Source organism: Neophocaena asiaeorientalis, unplaced genomic scaffold (genome assembly GCF_003031525.2).
Source record: "Neophocaena asiaeorientalis asiaeorientalis breed wild unplaced genomic scaffold, Neophocaena_asiaeorientalis_V1.1 scaffold430, whole genome shotgun sequence".
Lineage (NCBI taxonomy): Eukaryota > Metazoa > Chordata > Mammalia > Artiodactyla > Phocoenidae > Neophocaena > Neophocaena asiaeorientalis.
Window position 1 is genome coordinate 381,725 of NW_020173691.1, and position 19,654 is coordinate 401,378.

A 19,654-nucleotide genomic window follows, 5' to 3' on the forward strand; every position below is an offset into this window, starting at 1 on the left:
TTTTTTTTTTTTTTTTTGCTGTGTGGGGGCCTCTCACTGTTGTGGCCTCTCCCGTTGTGGAGCACAGGCTCCGGACGCCCAGGCTCAGGGGCCATGGCTCACGAGCCCAGCCGCTCCGTGGCATGTGGGATCTTCCCGGACTGGGGCACGAACCCGTGTCCCCTGCATCGGCAAGCGGACTCTCAACCACTGCGCCACCAGGGAAGCCCTATAAATGCTTTTTGAAGCACAGTAATATTTTACTAGTTAGGTGGTTTAAAAGAAACTTGGTCTGCGTTGCTGGTAATGAGAAAAAGACAGATTTCAGCCCAAGGCAGCTGGAATTGGAATGTTCACATCTAATGGGGGAAAAGCCCTTACGTGGCCAAGAGGGACTTCCTCAAGCTTCCTACATCCTTCTCCATTTATTCTTTTGCTGTTGAGGGCAATAGGCTCTCCACTCACCAGGACTAATTCTGTTTCATGAAACTGATATCTGAGGTTAGGTCGTGATCTCCTCAAGAGCAGTTTTCATCACCAGAAATGCTCTTCAGATCCCTGTTGTGGTCAATAGCTGTCTGGTGGCTGACTGCCTGGATTCTTGAATGTTTTGGGGGACCATAAAGGTTCCCCAGCCTCTTCATTCTGAGACGGTGTGCTGGGAGGTGTCAGCTTTGGGGGGAACCATGAGGATTTACGTCCTGTTGAATCATTAACTGTTTCACCGTTGCTATTGGCTCAGTCCTGTTTTAACTGATACAGGGACTCAAAAACATTTACGAATATTCTTGCCCTCACAGAGTTTAGGATTCATGAAGATTCGAGTCATTCACAAACGTGAAATACGACAGGAAAAGGACCTTCTCACTAAGTAAATGCATAAAAAATCAATTTTTGTGTCTCTATTCTGTTTCTTCCCCCAAAGACTCATATAGCAGTTTACAGGGAAACGGAAGCCTGGTCCTAGTTTGAAATTGATTTGGCTACATTTGATACACTCTTCCTTTCTAGGATATGACTTTTCAGTTATAATAAGCCAAAAGATTGCTTTTCACACCTCTTTCGTTTTTTTGATTCTTTTCAAAGACTTCCGTGGCTCACAGTAAAACTGTCCGGTAGGTTTCAGCAGACTCAGAAGTAACCAAATCAGAAGTGTCAAGACTTCGTAATGAGATTGAGGCCGGATGCATTTCTTTGTATGTGAAGACGGGGATCCTCTCAATCTCACTGAGAACAAGTTCAAATTACAATCCTACCCGTGACTTGTTCCTGGGCTCACAAACAGTAAGCAGGAAAATCAGTGCCAGTAATGGAGACGCCAGGACTCAAGAGTGTGACACAGGCTGAGAAAGCACCAGAGGGGACCTCAGGCCGGGACTCTACAGCATGCCGTTCAGACCCCAGGCCCCAGGCGCTGCCCCCACCCCTGCCACTGTGCCCCGACTGCCTCAATGGGCTGCTTACCTGAACTCAGGGGTCCAGAGAGAAATATCATCGTCTGGAGTGTGGGGACAGTCAGCATCCATGTTACTCTTGTTTGTAAAGTGCACGAGTACCTTTAGGAAGACTGTATTAGTCTGGGTTCTCCAGAGAAAACAGAGCCCATAGGAGATAGATCCCATGCGTGCACTATAAGGACTTGGCTAATGCAATTATGGAGGCTGGGAAGTCCAAGATCTGCAGTTGGCAACCTGGAGACTCAGGAGAGCCGAGAGTGTAAGTTCCAGTCTGAATCCGAAGGCCTGAGAACCGGGAGAGCCCATGGTGGAAGTTCCAGTCTCAGTCTGAGTCTGATGACAGGAGAAGATTGATGTGCCAGCTTGAAGACAGTCAGGAGAGAGCAAGAATTCTTTCTACTCTCCCTTTTATCTTCAGACCATCAACTGATTGGGTGAGGCCCGCCCACGTAAGGGAGGGCAATCTGCTTTACTCAGTCTACCCACTCAAAGTCAGTCTCATCCAGAAACACCCTCAGAGACACAGCCAGAATAAATGTTTGATGAAATATCTGGGCATCCCCTGGCCTAGTCAAGTGGACACATAAAATGAACCATCACAAAGACTGTCTCTTGTAGATAGGTGTTGCACTCTGAATTGAATTTAGAAGCAACTGCTGGGGGATGCTGCTTCCAGGCACTTATGAAAATGGAATATTCCCTTTTCCTCCCACTTCCCCCACAAAGAAACATATTGGAAATCATGCTGTGAACTTTTTTCTCCATGCTGTGGCTACTTAGCTCCAAAGCATACACAGAATTTGAAGAATGGGGTGAAAGCGATCAGGACCTTAGGAGTATGGTTCCTGGGATAAGATTATTTGAGTGGACTCATGCTCAAGTTATTTTCCACTCCTCTTCCCTAATACCTAAAGCAGCCCACCCCCTTAATGGGTGTGTTATCTGATGGGGCTGATCGTCAACATTTCAGAAAGGCATTAAGAGAACAGCTCTACAGAAGAATGACCTGGGCTGGGAACTGATCCGCTTGGGGGTGATTTGAAAAGTGGAGTCTGAAGATGTGGCAAGTCCTAGAAAATTACTATCTTGCTCAATGGGATTAGTTGTCCAAAATGAAGAATATTTTCTTCTTATACCATCCCATTTTCTGACTGCTCTCTTTTTACCACTTGTTCTTATTTCCCTCTTCCATGCCGAGGGCTGGATCCCACAGCCCACAGCGCCCTGATCATCAGCGCTGTCCCAGGCACGGGGACAGAGCCGGAGGCTAGCAGTGGTGACATGAAAGCGAAGAAAGTGGATGGAAATGCTCTTGTTAAAAGGAAGGAATAAAGAAAGAAAGAGTACCGAGTTAGATTCATTGGGAACTTCTGCTGCTCTCCCGTCATCATTTCCATGATGCTCTCATCATTTATTTATTAGAGCAGGAGTCATTTTTCTGGTGGATTCGGGGCTGCATCTTCAGCTCTCACTTGAATGATCTGTCCTTCTCTGAGAGAGAACAGCTCTGTGGCCCGGGGAACGGTGGTAGGGTGATGTGACAAGTCGAGGGGTCAGTGCCTAGGACTTAGCACTCCGCATGGCTCATTTATGAGCAGGGGATGACCGGCCCAAAGTGTGTGTGTGGTAGCGGGGGAGGCACAGATGTCTCAGCCAAATCCCTTGCGTAAACCTACCTTGGGCCCTACAGTGGAGACGGAGGAGGAAGGCTGAGGTGTCTGAGGATGTGGATTGGAAGAAGGGTATAAAAATCTAAGGAATGCAGTCTACTTAGGCTGGGAGACGAGAGGAAGGTGAGAGGGTGTTAGGAGAGAGTGTGTCTGTGCTGGGGGAGAGAATGCACACCTCCCTTGTCTATGGAATATATAAGCTTCTGGGACTATCAGAGTGATAGGTGTGACTGTTTGGTGGGATGGGGTAGGGATCTTTGCCTCATGAGTGCAGCAGAGTGTGTGGCTCCATCCATCCACCCTCCATCCATCCACCCACCCACCCTCCATCCATTCATCTTCTGTTCATCCAGTCAGCCAGCCATCCACCCACCCACCCTCCATCCATTCATCTTCTATTCATCCACCCTCCATCCATCCACCCACCCACCCTCCATCCATTCATCTTCTATTCATCCAGCCAGCCAGCCATCCACCCACCCACCCTCCATCCATTCATCTTCTATTCATCCACCCTCCATCCATCCACCCACCCACCCTCCATCCATTCATCTTCTATTCATCCAGCCAGCCAGCCATCCGCCCACCCACCTATCCTCATCATCTATTCATCCATTCATCTCCTGTCCATCCATCCATCCACCCTCCAATCCTTCACTAGCGGCACTTGTGGAATGCTCACACTCACTATAGGAGGAAGTGAAGTATAGGACCCCATCTCCCCCTCCAGGAGTTCACAGCCCAGTGGGAGAGACAGCTAAGCAGACCAGCAATGACAGGGCGAGGGGCTGGCTAAGAGAGGTCAGCCCAGGTGCCTGAAGGGAGGAAGAAGGCTCCCAGGGGGAGGCGCTATTTAAGCTGAGTCCTGGAGGATGAGCACATTATGGGGCACGTGCTTCCCTCAGTGGAGGTTCTGGCATAACTCCCCTTCCTGCCTCAGTGGAGGGCAATCCCTCCTCCGGGGTTTGGGTCCCCTCCCTGCCCACATCCAGGTGCAGGGAACTTACCCCTCTTGCCTCCCCTTTGCTCCCCCTCATCTGCAATCTTTGTTTCTCCCTGCTGTGTAGAGACATTTTCAAATCTCCTTCATCTTATAGTTTTATTACAACAATCAAACCCCTCCCTTGACCCTAATCCAGGGACAACTCCCAACCTGTGTTCTTTGTTCGCACTAAGCATCTGGAAAGAGAAGCCCATGTTTACTCTCACTGCCCCCCGCTAAACGTCAGCAGGCAGGCGTCCTCCCCCAGGGATAGTTCTTCCTTGTCCCTGAAGCTGCCTGGGCACTGGTCCCATTGCTCCCTGCCCTCAGCCAGTGCATGCTTCTCAGACTTTGCTTAGTGGATCTTAGCTGACACTGCTGCCCACTCCTTCCTTCCTGAAACCCTTTCCCTCGCTCCCATGACACAGTCAGGTCTTCCTTCTCCATGGCCCTGTGTTCCCAGTGTCCTTTGTGGGTGCCTCGGCTGTTTCTCCTCTCACGCTGTGCTCGTTCCCGGGACGGTGCACCCGCCCGTGCCCGCACCAGCCCGGGGCACCATGGAGCTTCAGACTCGGCCTCCAGCTCATCACCAGACATCTCTGCCTGGGTGTCCCCCCTCCACCAAGAACTCAAACTCCCCGGCCGCCCACCAGACATATCATTGCTGTCTTCACCTTGTCCTGTCAGTCTGAGTGCACGGCCCTGCTGTCTACGCCGTCGTCGACATCAGAACATGGGCGTTATCCTAGATGCCTCTCTTTTAATTCATTCCCCTAACCCCATCCTCTGTCCAGTCGGTCACAGGTTTTGTGATTCTGTGTCCTTAGTGTCTCACATGGCCCTATTTCTGTTCCATTGCGCCCGCCTTGCTTCTGACTCCTCGTTTCCCACCCAGTTCTGGCATGAGCCCTGAGGTCCCACAGTTCTCAGATGCCGGTCCTCCCTGGGGCAGGTGCGGGACTAGCCGCCTAAGAGTCATTGAAAGAACTTTCTAAAACTCAAGACTTCTGGGTCCCAGCCCAGCCAGAGAGAGCCTGGATCCGTGAATGTCCTTTTACAAAGCTGCCCTGCTGCTCCTTTGGTGCAGCTGGTGGCCTGGAGGCACTTCCGATGAGCTTCCTGCCTCCTGCTTGGTCTAGACGAGTCAGTCCCCCTTGCGAGTACCGGAAAGACATTCAACAAAACAAATCTGATCCCAGTCGTGTCTTTGTTCGAAGCTCTCATTACATACCATGCCCCTACCCCTAACCTCCTCATTAAGCCCAGACCCTTAGCTAACACATTCAGCCTTCGGGATCTGCTGTCACCGTCTCCTGCCCTCCCTTCACCACGCTCCACCCCAGGGCTCCACCTATGGCGGTCACCCTGCCCCCAGCCTGGCAGAACGACCTCTTCCCTGAAATGTGCTCAGCGGCTTCCCACCTCCATGCCTTGTGACCTGCACCCCCCCAGTGCCCTTCCTCCCTCTGGCTGGCGGGTGTCTGCCTAGCTGTGAGCAGTCAGCCCCAGACCTTCCAGAAGGCTGTCCCATCCTCTTACCCTCGGTTTGCCCTTCTGTGGCCGCCCAGTGACTGACACGGCCTCTGTTTGACTTACGACGTGTGTGTCAGAGTGACTTTCACTCACAGACTGCCAGAAAGCGTCCAGACCATTCAGGTTTCTGTATGTTTATGCTTCTAGGCTTTCTGGGCTGGCATGGAGTCACGAATTCCATTGCTGCTAGTTGCCCCCTCAATACCGTAATGGGTATACGTTTAAAGGACCCACCCTGAGACGGCCAGACTCAGAAGGAAATCACTGACCTTCATCACTTAGGAAGCACTTGACAATTTACAGTGCTTTCCTTTGAAACGAAAACATGAAGCCATCCTGCTAGTACTTTATTGCCCTCCCCCCAGATGGGTATTAATCACCCTCCAAGGGGCTGGAAAACAGCCTCCACTGTCAGGGTGCTCACAGCGGGGCAGAGCTGCGGCTGCGTGTCAGGGGGGCTAAGAGGCTAGATGGTGTCCTTGGTCAGAGCGTCTTCTGTTTGATAAAGTATCAGACCTGCTCCCACTTAAAGATGTAATAGAGTCAGATGTGGACGCTGTCCGCCGCCCTGCGTTCCTCCTTGACTTTTCGCTTGGTCCACAGCCACATGCCCTCGGCAGAGAGAGCACGTGTGACTGCTGGACCCCGTGCTGCCGCGGTGCCTACTGTGCTGTGTCGTGTGGCTTTCAGCACAGCGGTGCTGGCACAACGTCCAGGGTCTTGAGGTCAGTTGGGGAGGACGGCAAGTGAGCCCTGCATGAGCCCATGAAAGCTGGGGTCAGGGAATCACCTACCAGCTGAGGACGTTTTGCAAGCCCAGTGTGTTACAGAGGATCAGATATCTCATGAGTCCGACATCTGGGCATCGCCTGGAAACCACGTAAGTCCTCCAAGAGCCCTGGTGATACTGCCTCTCGGTCTGGGCTGAGCTTTTCTAAGACGGCCCAGGCTATTCCTGTCCCTCTGCCACGTCTTGACCTGGCACCAGCAGCTGCGCTGGGGGCGGGGGTGGATGGGCACACCAACCCCCATCTGGAAGAAATCATGCGTAGTTATTCTGGGTACCTTTTCAGGAAGGATTTGTTGCCTGATTTTGTAAGCAAATGGAGTAGAAGGCCTTCGTGGTGCACAGAGTTTGGGGCGCTCTCTGTCGCCTGCATTGCTTTCCTTGGAGGGTACGTTGGATCATTGTGCGCATAGACGACCCCTTCCTTATCCTTGGGGTCCCCCAACAGCTCGTGACACCATGAGCTCCATGTGGCTACACAAAAGATCGTTCAAAAATGCAAATCTGGTCCCAGTCATGTCTTTGTGCGGGCCATGACCCCAGCCCTCTCCTCCTCATTGAGGCCAGAGTCGGGCCTTCGTCCCAGCCGTCTGGCTGTCTCCCCCACCCCGACATCCAGTCAGTTGACAAGGGGCCCCTGGAACCGGGATGTCTCACACTCTGGTGCCCTCCCTACTGCTTCCAGCACTTTCCTGTGCCCTCAGGCCCACCACGTCTGACTGCACCATTACCTGGGTCTCCTAGCCACGCCCTGGGCCCTTTCTCCTCCGCTTAGTCCCTCAGGCTGTTGTCCTGTCGGCCTCCTGGTCCCCACTGCCCAGCTCCATGGCCCCACGCTGGCCTCCCCGCTCAGCCTGGCTTTCTAGGGTCACCCCGGTATGTCTCCCTCTCTCTTTTCCAACTCTTGTTTATTCACTCATCAAACATTTATGGAGCACGTTCTAGGCGGAGCTGTGATAGGTTTCACAAGAGTGAAAAAGTCTCAAAACCTGTCCTCCATGGGGCTCATAACCCAGAATGAGAGGCGATCATTCTCCAAATGATTCAGTACAGGGCTGTGTTCACGTTACAGTGGTGGAACAAATTGGGGCGGGGCGGGGGGCGGACAGGGAGAGTGGGGTTAAGGAAGGCCTCCCGGAGGAGGAGAAACGTCGACCAGGCCTGGCTGATGGGGGCGAGGGCAGGGGGCAGGGGAGGGTGGGCATCGACAGCCTGCCTCTTCTGCAAACCCTATATCGCTCTCAGCCACCTGCTGTTCTGCAGACACGCCCACGGTCTCCCGGCCCGGCCATTGCACAAGCCATTCCCCTGTGTCCCCCTTCACGAAGTTGGTTCTGTCCTTGAAGTCTTACCCGTCCTGCAAAGCCAGGCTCAGATTCCATCTCCCCCTTTCCCGACTACCTCTCCCTCCTCCGCCCCCTTCTGCATTTTGTACTTCGGTCTAGACATTTACCGTTTTGTATTCCTTTCGTTGTTTACTTTTCCTCATCTGCTACTCCTAGAAACTCCTTGAAGGGCCAACTTGACCGTGGAACTGAAATCACTAATGAGCGCTTTTCTAAGCAAAGAGCAAAAAGCAGTGTGAAATGTGCACTAGAGTGTTTATTTTCTTGGCTTTTTTATTGGTGGAGTTGGGTGGCCCATAGCATCGGAAAGAATACAGTGTCTGCCATTTGTCATGGGAAACCTTCAGCATCCGAAGAATATATTCAGAGGCACCTTTTCTTCTCTCTGTCCATGTAGGGTTCGATGACCTTCAGGTGTGTGCTGACCCAGGCGTCCCTGAGAATGGCTTCAGGACGCCCAGCGGAGGGGTTTTCTTTGAAAGCTCCGTCACCCGATTTCACTGCCAAGATGGATTCAAGCTGAAGGGCTCTACAAAGAGACTGTGTATGAAACATCTGAACGGAACCCTAGGCTGGATCCCAAGTGATAAACCCGTCTGTGTGCAGGAAGGTAAAGTGCTCTCCTCCACCCCCTACCCCCATCCCATGGAAGCCACTCACGTAGTCAAGCTTGTGGCTGCAGGGGTATGAGCCTGTGTGCCAGACGGGGCGGTACCCTGGGCTGCTCTCTGTTTCAGGGCTGATCTTGCAGGCTGATGGAGGAGCACGCGTGTTCAGTAAGGGCTGGGGCAGGGGATAAATGCATCTCAGCATCAGGAGTAATCGTCTTCCTTTTCTTTCTCAATTACAACCCAATTTATCACCATTTTTGTCAATGCAAGAGAGCAACTCAGATAACATGAGGGCCATTCATTATTGGGCTGCCAACTCAGCACTCGTTTCCATGTTACTCAATAAAAAGTGCAGTAAATGTATTGGGCCAAAACGGTATATAATGATACAGAAGATGCGTGTTACTCAGAGAATTAAATCAATTACTACTTATCAGTTCTGCGTCAGACATGATTCATTTAAGGAATGGTAGATTGACAAGGTAGACATTTATTTCTAGCAGGTATCCCTAAATTTATTGGTCGTGACAAGATATTCATTTACTCCTAGCAATTATCCCTAAGTCTATTGGTTGCAACAACTTTATGTATGTATATATATATATTTTTTGCTTGTTTGTTTTCACCCTATAGAGATACTTTTAGAGTTTAAAAGAATGCATTGAGTTTAACTAATTGGAATGCCAGTTGTTGATTATATAGCTCTGATGATCAGCAAGGTTGAAGTAGGAGTAGGCATGAATTAAGAATTAATTCTAGCCCCAAATTTCCGTGAGGCACAGAACTAATATCTCATCAAGTTCATTACAAGAGAGTTTCACTTTCTCTTAACACCATTATTGATTTTATTTGGGGATGGAGCTTTTATAATAATGCTATGTAAACTCTTATTCTGATTTAGTGTATATCTTCTTTATGAAACTTTTAAAGTAATTTAATTTGGCAAGCATTGATCAAACATCTATTATGCTCCTCCTTTTGGAAATTATCAAGGATGGGTAAGGTGGTGTCTTACCCTTAAAGTACTTGCTACCTTTGCTTTTATTTTCAAGGTATTTTTTAAAAAGCCAAAATTATGTAAAGAATTAAGGTTTTTAAAAGTAAATTTATTTTTCCTCTTACATGCAGTCCATGCAAGCTATGATTTCTGTAAGATTCTATTAATTAAAAGTTTATTTACTATATAAGATAGATAGACAACAAGGACCTACTGTATAGCACAGGGAACTATATTCAACATCTTGTAATAACCTATAATGGAAAAGAATCTGAAAAAGAATATATATAACAATCACTTTGCTGTACACTGGAAACTAACACAACACTGTAAATCAACTCTACTTCAATTAAAAAAAAAAGGTTATTTAATTTGTATGTAAAGACTTTCCTGCTAAAACCCATGGCCTAGGATAGCCAGTGCTTAAAACCCAGACAAGCTCAAAAACGTCAGAGAACAAAGAAAACAACAGGCTTCCTGAATATTGCCCAGAGATGAAGGCCCTCTGTTACTTGGTCATCCTGGGAAAAAAAAAAAGTTTATCCCTTTTTAGATGAGCTTCTTTCCAACCTTGTACATAACAATGTAATACGTAGTAATTCCAAGAAAGGGAGTGAAAAATCACCTTGGAGTAGAGGCTTCTATTATATAGGTCTGCGTGCATAATTCTGAACACTTAGCCCCAAATGTGCTGGGAGGGGCTGTGTACCTGGGGATGGCAGTGGAGTGTCAGTTCTTTTATTAGGCAACTTAAAATAAGACCAGGTGCTTCCAAAGAACATACCGGGATTCCTCATTTCCAGTCATGACGTTGTGCTCTCATCATCATTTTACAAAGTTTGGAAGAACAGGTATTGCCTTTCTAAGTACGATGGTATAATTGATTCTTTTTAATATAAATGGTGGTCTTTGTTGGTCTTTGAAAGATCTGTATAAGGAGATTACTTTTGTTGCCCTCACGGTGGAGAAAATCATCACTGTTAGCAGCCTAAGCCTGCTGTATGTGGCTTACAGGGGCGGAGGGCACACAGAAGTCTACTCCATGGATGTTGTAAAGCAGGGAAGAAGCTAAACTATTTTTCCCTGGAGTTGTAAATGGCCTTTACTCCCTGATTAGGACTTATGCTGGGCGAATAGTAAGGGCTGCTCAATTCATTTGTTTCTGTTGTTAGGTAATTTTTAAAAATTAATTAATTTATTCATTTATTTAATTCTTGGCTGCATTGGGTCTTCGCTGCTCCACACGGGTTTTCTCTAGTTGCTGAGAGCGGGGGCTACCCTTTGTTGCGGTGCACGGGCTTCTCATTGTGGTGGCTTCTCTTGTTGCAGAGCACGGGCTCTAGGCTCACAGGCTGCAGCAGTTGTGGCACGCAGGCTCAGTAGTTGTGGCACACGGGCTTAGTTGCTCCGTGACATGTGGGATATCCCCGGACCAGGGCTCGAACCCGTGTCCCCTGCATTAGCAGGCGGATTCCTAACCACTGTGCCACCAGGGAAGCCCTGTTAGGTTATTCACAGAGGGCTAATGGATTTTTCTGCATGCTGGTGATAGTGATAACAATAAATTATCACATTTTTTAGGTCATTAGAGTTTAAAAGTACATCGAGATTCACTATCTCATTTAACAAGTACAACTGCCCTACAAGACAAGTCTTATTGTCCTCATTTCCTGATTAGGAAACTGAGGCTCAGAGAAGTTACTCGCTTTGTCAGAGTCACACAACTGATGGGTAAGCAGCAGATCTGTAACTCATTCTAAGCCAGCATTTTTCCTCTACAAGATTAAGTCTGACTTTCCTCTTGGTGTCACAAAAGCCCTGTTGTAATCAGTTATGCAACAACACATTGTTATAACAAATGGCATCATCAACGTTCAGAGTCGAAGGGACTCTAGAAATCAGATAATCCAAGCCCTCGTTCTAATTTAGTTTTTGTTTGATCAATAGGGAAACTGAGTCTCAGAGAAGTTAAGAGTCTTCCCAGACTTAAATGGTGATTTAGGGACACATCTGTTCTAGCCCAGGTCTTGTCACTGTTGCCTGAACTTCTTCCAGTCTTCCCTTGTCAGCCAGTTCTGCCTGAGATACAGATTTTTTAAAATAAGTTCATAAGCATTAAAATGCTTTATAACAGTAAAGTGCTCTACAGAAGCAAGGTGGTATTAAAGCAAATATTTTCTTGTGCATTCACACAGATTCCCTCTCTTTTATTCTCCACTTCACCCTGCCACACATACCAGCCATCTCCCTTCTCTCCTTTTACTCCAACCTAAATGGTTTATTCCAAGCAAACTCACTTACAGAAGTTTGGACTTACAGAACTGATAATATAGGCAATGAATTATTTTCCTGGCACCCAAAGCCTCCAGCCTAAGAAACATCTATGCTTGTCAAAGCTGCTTCTGTAAGACTAGAGCCTGCACATCCCTGAGCAGGGGTGAGGATACTTTATGGTCCAGGGAGCAGGGGAGGTGACCAGTATGCTGGAGAGGGTACCATGGAGTTGGCAAAGGACTGAAAATACTGCCTGGGGGCACAGGGCTGCTGACATACTAAGTAAGTACAGTGACTAAAGGCCAGGGGGACGGCCACCATCGGGGCCTCTTCCTTTCCAAAATCACTCAACTAGTCTACTGGGGGACACTTTCCCTGCTAATACATCCCTTTCCCACATTTCATAAGAAAAAGTATAGGTAAAGTCAGATTGACTTTGCATAAATTCATTTGAGGGGAGACCTTCAAGATGGCGGAAGAGTAAGACGTGGAGATCACCTTCCTCCCTCCAAATACATCAGAAATACATCTACATGTGGAACAACTCCTACAGAACACCTACTGAACACTGGCAGAAGACCACAGACTTCCCAAAAGGCAAGAAACTCCCCTCGTCACGTACCTGGGTAGGGCAAAAGAGAAAAGAATAAACAGAGACAAAAGAATAGTGACAGGACCTGACCCTCTGGGAGGGAGCTGTGACGGAGGGAAAGTTTCCACACACTGGAAGCCCCTTCACGGAAAGAGACTGCGGGTAGCAGAGGGGGGGAGCTTTGGAGCCACGGAGGAGAGCACAGCCACAGGGGTGCAGAGGGCAAAGCGGAGAGATTCCCGCACAGAGGATCGGTGCCGACCAGCACTCACCAGCCCAAGAGGCTTGTCTGCTCACCCGCCGGGGCGGGCGCGGCTGGGAGCTGAGGCTCCAGCTACTTCGGAGGTCAGATCCCAGGGGGAGGACTGGGGTTGGCTGCGTGAACACAGCCTGAAAGGGGCTAGTGCGCCACGGCTAGCCGGGAGGGAGTCCGGGAAAAAGTCTGGACCTGCCTAAGAGGCAAGAGACCATTGTTCCGGGGGGCGCGAGGAGAGGGGATTCAGAGCACCGCCAAAATGAACTCCAGAGATGGGCACGAACTGCGGCTATCAGTGTGGACCCCAGAGACGGGCATGAGACGCTAAGGCTGCTACTGCTGCCACCAAGAAGCATGTGTGCGAGCACAGGTCACTAGCCACACCTCCCCTCCCGGAAGCCTGTGCAGCCCGCCACTGCCACCGGCCCGTGATCCAGGGACAACTTCCCCGGGAGAACACATGGCGCGCCTCTGCCGTGGCAGACTCGCCCCGCATCTGTACCCCTCCCTCCCCCACCCTGCGGCCTGAGTGAGCCAGAGCCCCCGAATCAGCTGCTCCTTTAACCCCGTCCTGTCTGAGCAAAGAACAGACGCCCTCAGGCAACCTACATGCAGAGGCGGGGCCAAATCCAAAGCTGAACCCCGGGAGCTGTGCGAACAAAGAAGAAAAAGGTAAATTTCTCCCAGCAGCCTCAGGAGCAGCAGATTAAATCTCCACAATCAACTTGATGTACCCTGCATCTGTGGAATACACAGGTTCCACAATAGAATCTGTGACAATAGAATCTGTGACAATAGAATATTTCTATTCATTGAATAGACAACGAATCATCCCAAAATAGAGGTGGTGGACTTTCGGAACAACGATATATATATATATTTATTTTTTTTTTCCTTTTGCTCTTTTTGTGAGTGTGTAAGTGTATGCTTCTTGGTATGATTTTGTCTGTATAGCTTTGCTTTTACCATTTGTCCTAGGGTTCTGTCTGTTCATTGTTTTCTTTTTTCTTTTTTTTTTTTTAGTATAGTTCTTAGCGCTTATTATCATTGGTGGATTTCTTTTTGGTTTGGTTGCTCTAGGTTCCACAATAGAATCTGTGACAATAGAATCTGTGACAATAGAATATTTCTATTCATTGAATAGACAACGAATCATCCCAAAATAGAGGTGGTGGACTTTCGGAACAACGATATATATATATATTATATTATCATTGGTGGATTTCTTTTTGGTTTGGTTGCTCTCTTCTCTCTTTCCTTCTTTCTTTTTTTTTCTTTTTCTATTACTTTTCAATTTTTAATAATTATTTTTTAATTTAATTTAATTTTTCTTTTTTCTTCCTTCCTTCCTTCCCTCCTTCCTTCCTTCCTTCCTTCCTTCCCCCCCCCCCATCTATCTTTTTTCCCTTTTCTTCTGAGCCGTGTGGCTGACAGGGCCTTGGGGCTTGGACCAAGTGTCAGGCCTGTGCCTCTGAGGTGGTGGAGCTGAGTTCAGGACATTGGTCCACCAGAGACCTCCCAGCTCCATGTAATATCAAATGGCAAAAGCTCTCCCAGAGATCTCCATCTCAATGCTAAGACCCAGCTCCATTCAATGACCAGCAAGCTACAGTGCTGGACACCCTATGCCAAACAACTAGCAAGATAGGAACACAAACCCACCCATTAGCAGAGAGGCTGCCTAAAATTATAATAAGGTCACAGACACCCCAAAACACACCAACAGACGTGGACCTGCTCACCAGAAAGAAAAGATCCATGCTCATCCACCAGAACACAGGCACTAGTCCCCTCCACCAGGAAGCCTACACAACCCACTGAACCAACCTTAGCCACTGAGGCCAGACACCAAAAACAACAGGAACTATGAACCTGCAGCCTGCGAAAAGGAGGCCCCAAACACAATAAGTTAAGCAAAATGAGAAGACAGAGAAATACACAGCAGATGAAGGAGTGAGGTAAAAACCCACCAGACCTAACAAATGAAGAGGAAATAGGCAGTCTACCTGAAAAGGAATTCAGACTAATGATAGTAAAGATGATCCAAAATCTTGGAAATAGAATGGAGAAAATACAAGAAATGAGCTAGAAGAACTAAAGAGCCAACAAACAATGATGAACAACACAATAAATGAAGTTAAAAGTTCTCTGGAAGGAATCAGTAGCAGAATAACTGAGGCAGAAGAACGGATAAGTGACCTGGAAGATAAAATAGTGGAAATAACTACTGCAGAGCAGAATAAAGAAAAAAGAATGAAAAGAATTGGGGACAGTCTCAGAGACCTCTGGGACAACATTAAACACAGCAACATTTGAATTATAGGGGTCCAGAAGAAGAAAAAAAGAAAGGGTCTGAGAAAATATTTGAAGAGATTATAGTTGAAAACTTCCCTAATATGGGAAAGTAAATAGTTAATCAAGTCCAGGAAGTGCAGAGTCCCATACAGGAAAAATCCAAGGGGAAACACACCAAGACACATATTAATCAAACTATCAAAAATTAAATACAAAGAAAAAATATTAAAAGCAGCAAGGGAAAAACAACAAATAACATACAAGGGAATCCCCATAAGGTTAACAGCTGATCTTTCAGCAGAAACTCTGCAAGCCAGAAGTGAGTGGCAGGACATCTTTAAAGTGATGAAAGGGAAAAACCTACAACAAAGATTACTCTACCCAACAAGGATCTCATTCAGATTTGACAGAGAAATTAAAACCTTTACAGACAAGCAAAAGCTAAGAGAATTCAGCACCACCAAACCAGCTTTACAACAAACACTAAAGGAACTTCTCTAGGCAGGAAACACAGAGAAGGAAAAGACCTACAGTAACAAACCCAAAACAATTAAGAAAATGTATAGGAACATACATATCGATAATTGCCTTAAATGTAAATGGAATGCTCCAACCAAAAGACTTAAACTTCGCTGAATGGATACAAAAACAAGACCCATATATATGCTGTCTACAAGAGACCCACTTTAGACCCAGGGACACATACAGATTGAAAGTGAGGGGATGGAAAAAGATATTCCATGCAAATGGAAATCAGGAGAAAGCTGGAGTAGCAATTCTCATATCAGACAAAATAAACTTTAAAATAAAGACTATTACAAGAGACAAAGAAGGACACTACATAATGATCAAGGGATCAATCTAAGAAGAAGATATAACAATTGTAAATATTTAGGCACCCAACATAGGAGCAGCTCAATACATAAGGCAAATGCTAACGGCCATAAAAGGAGAAATCTGCACTAACACAATCATAGTAGGGGATTTAACACCCCATTTTCACCAATGGACTCATCATCAAAAATGAAAATAAATAAGGAAACACAAGCTTTAAATGATACATTAAACAAGACGGACTTAATTGATATTTACAGGACATTCCATCCCCAAACAACAGAATACACTTTCTTCTCAAGTGCTCATGGAACATTCTCCAGGATAGATCATATCTTGGGTCACAAATCAAACCTTGGTAAATTTACTAAAATTGAAATCGTATCAAGTATCTTTTCCAACCACAATGCTATGAGACTAGATATCAATTACAGGGAAAAATCTGTAAAAAATACAAACACATGGAGGCTAAACAATACACTACTTAATAACCAAGAGATCACTGAAGAAATCAAAGAGGAAATCAAAAAATACCTAGAGACAAATGACAACGAAAACATGATGATCCAAAACCTATGGGATGCAGCAAAAGCAGTTCTAAGAGGAAAGTTTATAGCAATCCAAGCCTACCTTAAGAAACAAGAAACATCTCAAATAAACAACCTAACCTTACACCTAAAGCAATTAGACAAAGAAGAACAAAAAACCCCCGAAGTTAGAGCAAGGAAAGAAATCATAAAGATCAGATCAGAAAGAAATGAAAAAGAAATGAAGGAAACAATAGCAAAGATCAATAAAAGTAAAAGCTGGTTCTTTGAGAAGATAAACAAAATTGATAAACCATTAGCCAGACTCATCCAGAAGAAAAGGGAGAAGACTCAAATCAATAGAATTAGAAATGAAAAAGGAGAAGTAACAACTGACACTGCAGAAATACAAAGGATCATGAGAGATTACTACAAGCAACTATATGCCAATAAAATGGACAACGTGGAAGAAGTGGACAAATTTTCAGAGAAGCACAACCTTCTGAGACTGAACCGGGAAGAACTAGAAAATATAAACAGACCAATCACGAGCACTGAAATTGAGACTTTGATTAAAAATCTTCCAACAAACAAAAGCCCAGGACCAGATGGCTTCATAGGCGAATTCTATCAAACATTTAGAGAAAAGCTAACGCCTATCTTTCTCAAACTCTTCCAAAATGTAGCAGAGGGAGTAACATTCTCAAACTCATTCTATGAGGCCACCATCACCCTGATACCAAAACCAGACAAAGATGTCACAGAGAAAGAAAACTACAGGCCAATATCACTGATGAACATAGGTGCAAAACTCCTCAACAAAATTCTAGCAAACAGAATCCAACAGCACATTAAAAGGATCATACACCATTATCAAGTGTTTTATCCCAGGAATGTAAGGATTCTTCAGTATACGCAAATCAATAAATGTAATGCACCATATTAACAAATTGAAGGATAAAAACCATATGATCATCTCAGTAGACGCAGAAAAAGCTTTTGACAAAATTCAACACCAATTTATGATAGAAACCCTGCAGAAAGTAGGCATAGAGGGAACTCACCTCAACATAATAAAGGGCATATATGACAAACCCACAGCCGATATCGTTCTTAGTGGTGAAAAACTGAAACCGAGGATCAGGAACAAGACAAGGTTGCCCACCTCTCACCACTATTATTCAACATAGTTTTGGAAGTTTTAGCCACAGCAATAAGAGAAGAAAAAGAAATAAAAGGAATATAAATTAGAAAAGAAGTAAAGCTGTCACTATTTGCAGAAGACATGATAGTATATGTAGCGAATGCTAAAGACACTACTAGAAAACTACTAGAGCTAATCAGTGAATTCGGTAAAGTAGCAGGACACAAAATGCACAGAAATCTCTTGCATTCCTATACACTAGTGATGAAAAATCTGAAAGAGAAATTAAGGAAACACTCCCATTTACCACTGCAACTAAAAGAATAAAATACATGGAATAAAAATAAAAGTGGTTATGAAGAACCTAGAGGCAGGGCAGGAATAAAGACGCAGACGTAGAGAATGGTCTTGAGGACACAGGGTACGGAAGGGTAAGTTGGGACGAAGTGAGAGAGTGGCATGGATTTATATATACTACCACATGTAAAATAGCTAGCTAGTGGGAAGCAGTGGCATAGCACAGGGAGATCAGCTCACTGCTTTGTGACCACCTAGAGCTGTGGGATAGGGAGGGGGGGAGGGAGACGCAAGAGGGAGGAGATATGGGGATATATGTATATGTATAGCTGATTCACTTTGTTATAAAGCAGAAACTAACACACCATTGTAAAGCAACTATACTCCAATAAAGGTGTTAAAAAAAATTCACTTGACACTTACGCAATACATGTCAAATCAGGACATGGAAAGATGCTATCCATACCCTGATAGCCTTAAAAGGGGCGGGGTCAGTATTGCAGCGATTCAGACTGTGATTTGCACACCATGAAGAAGTAGTTTATTTTAAAAATAAATATTCCAAAGAAACTAAAATAAAATGAATTCAGATCCACTTCCTGGTGGCGCAGTGGTTGAGAGTCCGCCTGCTGATGCAGGGGATACGGGTTCGTGCCCGTTCCGAGAAGACCCCACATGCCGCGGATCGGCTGGGCCCGTGAGCCATGGCCGCTGAGCCTGCGCGTCTGGAGCCTGTGCTCCGCAACGGGAGAGGCCACAACAGTGAGAGGCCCGCGTCCCGAAGGAAAAAAAAAAATCCACTTATATTATGAACAAATATCATATGGGGGACAGAGAAGAATCTGCCTATGCCCTGCCAAAATCTATTATCAATATTAATGGAAATATTTCATTACTTGTCCATCCCGTGGTCCAGCTGGGATACAGAATACATCTCAGCTCTTATGGCATTGGTTATACTAGCTAGACACAAGTTTTTGGTTTTGTTTTAAAAAAGAGAACTAACTAAATAATTGTGCCTAGTTCCTGGGTAGGGTGAGAGCCTTACTTAGACTGCGAGACGATGTTCTGTAGCACCCAAATCCCCCCTTTCTTTGGATTTTCATTTCTGGGAGAGTGTCTGGGACACCGTTTAAAGCCAGACACCTCTAGCCAGAGCTTCAGCTTCTGCATGGATTCAGGATGCCCATGAAGCATCCTTGGATGTAGACCATGTACCCCTTGTACAGAAACACACCTGTTTCTTGTCTCCTTTGAGTTTCCACCTCCCGATCATGCAGCGGGAAGGCAGAGGCTACACCAGCGCCGCTGCAGAAGTACATTTTTATGCAAAGGGTCTTCATATCAGAGGAGTTCTTCTTAGACCCTCCTCTATGAGGTGGAGGGGACCTTTCTCTTTTCTCCTCACCTTCTCTCTTGAGCAGCTCTGCAAATAGTCAGTGGTCACGTTGGTAAAGTTCAGATGTGTACTAAGCAAGTAGAAAGGATTTGGGTGAAGTTAGAGTCCCACAGGTCTCGCAGGCAGACAGCTAGTTCAAGTGCGAGTCTTCCAGAGCACGTTCCAGACCAGCTTGAACCCGCCATGGCTCTTCTGAGCAACCCCAGGACCACGCCGCTGAGCGCTGGTGGGTCTGCTGAGCGCCGCTTGTTTGAGAACCAACTCGCTGAGCAGACGGCTTTCTCAGGAAGTCCTCCCTCTGTGCTTGGAGCCGAGCAAGAGACAGAAGGACTGTTTCCAGCACACATTGGTGTAGCCCCAAAGGGCCGCCCTTGTAAGGATAGCTCCCCTTGGGATGGCTTTCCTCGCCTTGAGAAGGACCAGCGTAGCCCCTGGCAGGGTGGTCTGGTTGGACCTGCAGTCCCAGGGGCCGAGTTGAGACCCATGAGCTTTGCCTGGCAACCCACAGAGCAACCTCATCCAGCCTCTTGGTGCTTCTCAGGGGAAAGGTCCCTCCACCTAGGAGGGCGATGTGGGTACCAATGACACGCTCGCCATGGTGCACATGATGACCAGCTCCCCACACTAGATGTTACCATGTATATTACCTGCCAGTCTAAGCAGGCGGTTCTCAT

The 19,654-nt window shown here is 46.6% G+C and overlaps 1 protein-coding gene across 1 annotated transcript in view; it reads left to right on the forward strand.

The window, feature by feature from the left end:
• The window catches only part of SUSD4 (sushi domain containing 4), a 121,382-nt gene that overhangs the window by 57,088 nt on the left and 44,640 nt on the right, over positions 1-19,654 (forward strand). The window contains exon 3 of the mRNA XM_024750501.1: positions 8,152-8,364. Within this exon, the coding sequence (XP_024606269.1) occupies positions 8,152-8,364 (213 nt within the window). The remainder of the gene's footprint in view (positions 1-8,151; positions 8,365-19,654) is intronic.